This window comes from Phalangium opilio, unplaced genomic scaffold (genome assembly GCF_054372755.1).
Source record: "Phalangium opilio isolate 3A_F unplaced genomic scaffold, DU_Popi_V2 ptg000002l_1, whole genome shotgun sequence".
Classification (NCBI taxonomy): domain Eukaryota; kingdom Metazoa; phylum Arthropoda; class Arachnida; order Opiliones; family Phalangiidae; genus Phalangium; species Phalangium opilio.
This window is the reverse complement of record NW_028324144.1, coordinates 13,330,429-13,338,698: the sequence shown is the minus strand read 5'-3', so window position 1 is coordinate 13,338,698 and position 8,270 is coordinate 13,330,429. Positions and strand designations below refer to the sequence as shown.

Sequence of the window (8,270 nt, the reverse complement as noted above, 5' to 3'; positions counted from 1 at the left end):
ATCGTGTTGAGATATTTATTCACGTATCGGCGATCATTTTTAATATTCAGTTTTGAGTTGACGCAGTTTGGTAAACCTGACCGAAAATTGTATCCCTCATACAATTTTGTTAAACTGGTCGTCTGCTGTTCGAACTTCCAGGTGTCTCAATTTTGATTGGCTACCGCGATGGCGTTAAACGCGTTTGTAATAGAAAGGTCCCTCCCATCCCTGAATAACATGATAGAAAGGCTAATGATACACATATATATTCATGTTAATGAATAAATTCATGGTAATACGGAGGTCATGCAACGGTTTAAAAGGGAGACAGAGTTTAAAGAGGGACGATACTGCGTCAAACTTCCTTGGCGGGTGGAAAAGGCAGCACTCCCAGACAACCTAGCTGTAGCAACGCGTAGGATGAAATTACTGATCAAGCAATTTAAGAAAGACCCGTCATTCTACATGGAATACAAAAGAGTATTAGACGAGCAAATAGAGCTAGGCATTGTTGAGCGTACAGTAGGGGATGCCGAAACTGAGTCAGGTGTATATTATATGCCCCACCAAGCGGTCAGACGAGAAAATCATGCGACAACAAAGCTTCGCGTGGTTTTTGACGCATCCTCACATGCCAAAGGAGCTCCTTCTTTGAACGATTGTCTAAGTAGTGGACCTAATTTGAATCCAGATCTTTTACTACTGCTCCTCATATTTAGAATGCATACAATAGGAATAATAGCGGATATTGAGAAGGCATTCCTTCAGGTTTCTTTGGCCGATGAAGACCGAGACTCGGTGCGGTTCTTATGGGTCATAACAAATGAATTGGGAGAAATTAATGAGGATAAATTCATAACACTAAGGATGACCCGTATACCATTTGGGCTGACTTCTAGTACCTTTCTTTTGGGAGGAACAATAAAATGTCATTTAGAAAATTGTGCCAGTTCGAATGAACAGGCTGTGGGGGTGCTGAATAACGACACATACGTCGATGACGTAGTTAGTGGATCAGACACTGTAGAAAATGCCTACGAATTATCAAAGACAATAGCGGTAATAATTCAGGATGCTAGCATGAGGTTACGCAAATGGCTAACTAATTCAGCTGAACTAAGGAAAAAATGGGAAGATGAAGGCGGAGAGGATTCGAATGGCAAGACCATATTTGAGACACAACCGGTAACAGGCGATAGCAAAGTTATGGGCCTAATTTGGGAGCCTATTAAGGATGAATTCTCATATGATTTAAGTAGCTTGACCGACAATTTAGGAGACATTAAAGAAACAAAGAGATGTGTTTTGAGTCTGGTAGCAAAAGTCTATGACCCCATGGGCATTCTTTCACCATTCACCATAAAAGCTAAGTTTATTCTCCAAGAACTGTGGAAATTGCAGCTGGCTTGGGATGACCTTCTCCCGGCGGAGCTAGGGTCACAGTTTAGAAAATGGGTGGATGAGTTAGCATTAATAAAAGAAGCTTCCATCAAGAGGTATTATTTTGAAGACCCCAAGGACAATATCGAGAACATGCAGCTTCATTGTTTCTGCGATGCAAGCACAAAGGCATTTGCAGCTGTGGTTTATTTACGCTACACGACAAAAAAGGGAAAGGTAAAAGTTGCATTAATCGTAGCTAAAACGAGGGTAGCCCCATTAAAAAAGTTAACCCTACCACGTCTAGAACTTATGGGATGCGTGTTAGGTAGCAAATTAGTGAAGTTTGTAAAGGGTATATTTGGGACAGACGTCAGCGTAACAATGTGGACGGATTCAACTATCGCGCTGCATTGGGTTAGGGGACGATCAGATAGTTGGAAACCCTTCGTATCTAATAGGGTAGCGGAGATCAGACAAGTATTAGACTCCGCCAATTGGCGCCACTGCCCTGGCGACCAAAATCCGGCAGACGGGCCCACTCGCGCTATGAAAGCGGAAGAGTTAATGCCTGGCAGTATTTGGCAGCAGGGAACAGCATGGTTAGAAGAGGAAGAATGGAATTGGCCCTCAGACATAAATTTATCTAACATTCATTAGCGGGTGTGGATGAAGAAAGGCGAAAAATAGTTTTGGCGGTTAAATGCGATGATAGGCCTAACATCAACATCCACAATGTGATAGATTTAAGCAAATACAACTCAATAAACAAGGTACTTAGGGTCATAATACGGCTAGCAGACAGAGCAAAAGGCCTTATTCAGGAGTCGGAGGTGTTAGAGCCTAGTGAATTACTGAAAGCGGAGGTAATTTGGATAAAGCACACTCAAGAGCTAGACTACAGTGAGGAAATAGAGGATTTAAAATCTGGGGAAAAAATTAATTACGCTTCAAAATTAGCTAGTTTAAGGCCTATCTTGGATCAAGACGGCATTTTGCGGGTAGGGAGTAGGCTTTCGCAATCAGAAATGACCCTGGCAGAAAAACACCCAATGATCATATCAAAGGGACAGAGGTTGGCTACCTTGCTCATGCAGAGAAGCCACGAAGAAGTATTTCATTCGGGAGTGCAAAGCACTATAGCACAAGCACGTGAAAAATATTGGTTGACCTCTAGTAGACAATTGGCCAAATCGGTAATAAAGAGCTGTTTGGTATGTAAGAGATTTAATGCAAACGCGGGAGAGGCTGTCACTGCACCTTTGCCTCAGCCTCGGATCGAAGAGTCACCCCCCTTCTCTGTCATTGGGATAGATTTTGCTGGCCCGGTTTTTGTAAAAGTGGAAAACAAGATGAAAAAGGCATACATATGTCTTTCCACGTGCGCGGTGACACGTGCCATACATTTAGAAATGGTTTCTTCTCTGATCACGGATGAATTTTTATTAGCGTTTAGAAGATTCATTTCTCGTAGGGGAATTCCTCACTTGATTTATACAGATAACGCTAAAACATTTAAGCGAGCGGATTTAGATCTGAAACAAATTTGGAGTAAGCTAAAAAGCGACGAGATAAGAACATTTTTTGGGACAAAAGATATCGAATGGAGATACATAACCGAAAGAGCTGCTTGGCATGGGGGTTTTTGGGAGCGCCTAGTGCGTTCAACAAATACAGCTCTGAACAAGTTGGGAAAACCAAAATTTTACCTCTCCGTGTCGAGAAAATTATATAAACTTAAGTATCCAATGAAAACGTCGACCTTTTTGCCCTCATCCTTTCCCGCGCTTTGCGCTTCCGCATTTCATCCTTACTCTCAACATTATCTTCCTCCATTTTACATACAAAAATCAAATACTCACAAAAAGAAGCGGCAAAAACCTGCTGGCTCTTTGCAACCACTTAATTTGATTTAATATCCAATTTCCAACAACAATAATATACCGGTAGTTTAATTGACAACCGACTAGCATCGAAATTGTCATTAAGAATGGCTCCAACGGATAAAAAAAGGGCAACTTTCAACTAGGTGGGCGTTATCTCATTAGATTTGAAAAATATCATTTGTCTTTTTTACCAATGCCTAACCGTTTGGATTTTTTTAAAGCAATCTTAGCACCAAAAAATATTTTTTGATACAAAATAAATGTTTTATATTCTTATTAAGAATAAAACAAGAGGATAAAAAAGGTCTGTCCTCACGTAATTTTCTAAGCTTTTATCATGATTACTCTATACAACAGTAACAAGGAGTATAAACCCATTAGCGGAAGCAGTATTTTTTTCCGAAACAATCTCGCTTATGTTTATCCTCTCTAGACTTTGCTAAAAACGTATTACTCCTACGTAAAATATTAATAGACAGGCAAGGATACATACCATTAAAGAAGGAGCGCAATATTCTCCATATTTTCATTTCATATACAGAGAAAAGAAATTATAATGTTTCTGAGAGGAGCTTCCCATTTTTGTTGTTGTTTTGAAAAATATATCGCAATGCACGGGCCTTGATAGATATTGGAGGTAATGAATGAAATATATCACAATGCACGCGCCTTGATAGATATAGGAGGCAATGAATGAAATATATCACAATGCACGGGCCTTGATAGATATAGGAGGCAATGAAGGAAATATATCGCATGCACGGGCCTTGGTAGATATAGGAGGCAATGATAATCTCTCTCTTTGCACGAGAGGTTTATCTTTAATATTTAAATAAATATAATTATTTTTAATTATTTTAATCTTCAATAATTAACACTAATAATAGTTAAATCGTTTAAAATAAAGTTATACCTATTATCATCTCAAACTTTGCTAATATTGACGTTTAAAGTGAAGGGTACCCCTCTTGCCCGCTTTCTTCAAATTTTGGGGTATATATACGATTCGTTTCCATTATAATAGTAAGGAAAAAGCGCAATTGCGAAAACCTTTGGTGGCGATCCCACCTCAGGGAGGCTAGACGTTTCTCGTAACTCTAGCTGATCGCCGCGTATATCCTAAAACCAAACGATGATAATGGAGTAGAAGTCAATGATACAGATTGGTGTCTATGTGAAATAGACGGCAGACCAGTGGATGGTGGTGTTAGAAGCCAGTGTAAGTGCAGAATGGTGTCAATGTGGGATTGACAAAGAACAGAAAATGGTGGTGATTGGAAGCCAGTATGTACAGACTGGTGTCCAAGTCGAATGGACGAAGACCAAAAAGATGGTGGTGATTAGAAGCCAGTAAGAACAGACTGGTGTCCAAGTGGAATGGACAAAGACCAGAAGATGGTGGTTTGAGAACTCAAGTAGAGGAGCCATTTCCGTGACTGTGAAAGCAGTTCGGAAATGGCGAACACGTTTGCTCCGATACGCAAACTGCGAACGCGGTCACGTGGGTGTAACAACAGACAGACACACACACAGACACGGCCGTTACAGAACCTCTCCTGGACTACGTCACACGGAGAGGTAAAAAGGTATTGGGTCACGCGACTCTATTTTACACTGAATTGGAGACGCTGCTGACAGAAGTTGAGGCTGTAATAAATTCTAGGCCAATAACGTACGTTTATAGCGACGCGGGTGAACCATCCCCTCTTTGTCCAGCACACTTTCTGACTGGTCAAAGATTGACATGTCTGCCTCCTCAAAATAAAGGAAACGTAAAAATATCAAATGATAAGAAGGAATTTTCAAAAAGATTGAAGTACAGATTAGCATTGTCAGAGCGATTGTGGAAGAGATGGAAAACAGAATATCTGTTAGAGTTAAGATCCGCTCATCACAGTAAATTGGTAAAAGAAAATTCAAAAATTGAGGTAGGGCAAGTAGTTTTGGTCCACGAGGACAAGATTCCAAAACACATGTGGAAACTTGGAATCATAACTGAGGTCGTGAAAGGTAGAGATGATCTAATAAGATCTGGTTTTGTTAAAATGGATAATGGAAAAACCGTTAAGCGACCGATTCAGTTATTATATTTGCTTGAATTAAAATGATCTTGCTAAAGTTAAAAGGAACAAGACGGCCCAAGGGCTCGTAATAGTAGCCATATCGTACGAGTGAATAGCCCCTCTATACCCTACCCTAATGAGTGGATAACCCCTCTATACGACACCCTAATGAGTGAATAGCGCTATCTTTTTCAATGCTTAAATGATTTACCGTGCATAAAATCAGAGTGAATAGCCCCTCGATTCCCAACTCTAAACAGTGATTAAATTATAACCGTATAAATTTACTTATGCTGTAATTCTAATATTCCGGCGAATCGAAGAACAGATAGTTTTTAGTGATAATCCCCTCGATGAGTTTACAACATAGACTTATGCCGATGCACACTTATCGCATCTTATAAATTTCTAACAAGGACTTATGCCCAGAAACTTTTGAAAGAGAAAGTTTAGTTATAGTGATTACGCATTTTAGTGATTATCCCCTCGAATTACCTTTAGCAATGCTAAAATGATCAAACGCGTAACGCTCATTTAACACTATGTTAGCTCTATCTAAACCCACATTTGAATTAACCGCCAAAACGTTCCAGTCAAACATAACATAGATGACGATAGCTACCGAACGAGAACGAAAAACGGGGAAAAACGTTATCTATTTAATTAGCACATACATAAAAAGAAAATAAATATAAAAACCAAAAAAATACAAATTTATAAGTATCCGACTCCACAGATAAAAATTCAAAAGTTTCCGACCCCACAGATTAAGAGGTACCCCACCCCACATCACCCCGACATTTTAGAGATAAGAATAAATAATAAAAAACTCGAAGTTTCTCTCAAGTCTCTATGGTTCATTGGTAGAGTGGCTGTTTACTACGCCAGCGACCCGGGTTCGATTCCCGGGTCTGACCCGAAAAAATTTTAATTAAAATTAAATCTCTAACCGAGCCCAGTAACCCCAATGGGTGGGTTGTGGTAATATAAAGTTCCTTTTAAGCTAAAATCTGACGATAACGAAACGACAACCCCGGCCACTACTACTACTACTACGGACGGCTCGGGTCAAACTAAGAGCCTATCGTATACTACGATATGGCTAAAAAAGCTGGTCGCAATTTTGGCGGGGAGTGTTGAAACTTTAGCTTTTAAGTTTTGGGGTAGGGATTTTTATTTTTGTATTTGTAAGTATTTGTAAAGAGAAAGGGGAGTTCCCATCTCGTCAACCATCGAATTCAGATGGCAATGATAACAAGGTGGAAAATTTTACGGAAGGTTCGAGAGGTCGCGGAACTCTGCTTCTCTATGGAAAATCACTTTTCTTTTTTTTTGTAAAGCCTGGGTGGCCAAAGGATTAAAAAGAGTAACCCAGGCTCAGTTGAAACCACACTTGTTCTGTATTCTTTGAAGAGAGCGGTCGCTGTATCGCAGCGAAATAAAATGTTACTGTTAAACGGAGTTCTCAATTTATTCTAAATACGATACCAACGGCATTATAACCGAAGCTTAAGTTTTTCAGTCGGCTTAAGCGATGTGGTAGTTTCCTTACCTGCTCTCCCAACAAATAAGAGCTTTCGCTTTCCTTACCAGCTCTCCCAACAAATAAGAGCTTTCGCAACAAGGGGATTGGCTTCAAAACGAGCTAGGATGTCCACTTCTCTATCATCATCACCGTCTATACGATCTCATTTACATTCACGGTCTTGCACGACGAAACTACCGAAATCACTAAGGTTGACGCTAATGTCGGTAAAGGTACTTCACCCCGGATTTCGACGGTGTGGAAAGCGTTCGGCATAAAGCACTCCCGCTTTTCGAACGTTAAAGCTACTTTGACCACAATAAACATCATGACCTGCTCAAACCGGGAATCATTGTACACTCAACGTTGAGGTATTGCTGGTCCCTTTAGAGATACAAGAACTGTAGCGTAGCGGCTTAACTCGTAATAAAGTAGTTAGTCCCGTGTCTTAGAAATATGCCAGCCTATTCCATCTGGTTACGTCATCATTACTGGAGACACAAACGTCATGAGTTTAGTGCTTGCAAATGTATTGCAAGACGTCATGGACAGTCGTCTTGAAGAGTGCCTCCAACACATAGATAATTTTCGTTGAGGTGTTTACCAAACTGATTAGAGGTTGTAATTTGAGGCCTAAGTTTTAAGGGTAATCGTAGGACTGTTTTAAAGCATTTTGTTTCATTGAGGCATATTCCCCAATTTTCATTTGCATACAATAAAATCTGAAATTCAAAGCGAATTTATTTACAACCAGTATTTGAGGTTTATAATTTAATATTGTGACGTCATTCGTTGGCTGTAATGGGGGTTGTCCTTATTTAACCTAGTAAATTATTTACAAATAGACCCATTAATCACCTATGTACAATAATGCAATGGTTTCCTGAACCCCAGGAGGAAGAACTACATTGAAACCAAAATAAAATATAAGTAAGGTTGGTCATTCTTGTAAGATTATCAAAATAATAATACCAAACGTCAAAACACCTCGAACTGAAACGGTTAAAAATATTCTCGCTTCAAGGTAGGCACGGGTATAGACAGATTTCGTAGGTTCCGATTTTGTTTTCCCAACTTGTTATATTATGAAAAACCAACCGTCTCTACACGACAATCTTCATTTGTCATTAAACCCCTGGGGCGTAACAACAGAAACACAAACAGATACGTCGGGAACCGAACCTCTGTGACTTAAGCCACAAGGATAGTTATATATATATATATATAAAACTACTAGTAATCCTATAGCTACTTAAACCACGCTCTTGCGAAATTGGAGCCAATACCATTTTTTTATAGAGATCTTAGAGTGTAGAGTTTTCTATACGCCCCCTTTTTTATAGAATTAAATATAGGACGACAATCACAGCATTTACCCACACCCGCTTTTAAAAAGCAACTGAAGAGGCGAAAATATGATGGCTCTACTTAAAT

General features: G+C 39.6%; 1 protein-coding gene across 1 annotated transcript; it reads left to right on the top strand.

Annotated features, from left to right (window-relative positions):
• The first annotated feature begins 288 nt into the window (after positions 1-288).
• LOC149720070 (uncharacterized) lies at positions 289-5,356 on the top strand. Its single transcript, XM_089863873.1, has 3 exons — positions 289-1,939; positions 2,023-2,913; positions 4,965-5,356. The coding sequence occupies exons 1-3, from the start codon at positions 289-291 to the stop codon at positions 5,354-5,356; spliced, it is 2,934 nt and encodes a 977-aa protein (XP_089719999.1).
• The last annotated feature ends 2,914 nt before the right edge of the window (positions 5,357-8,270 follow it).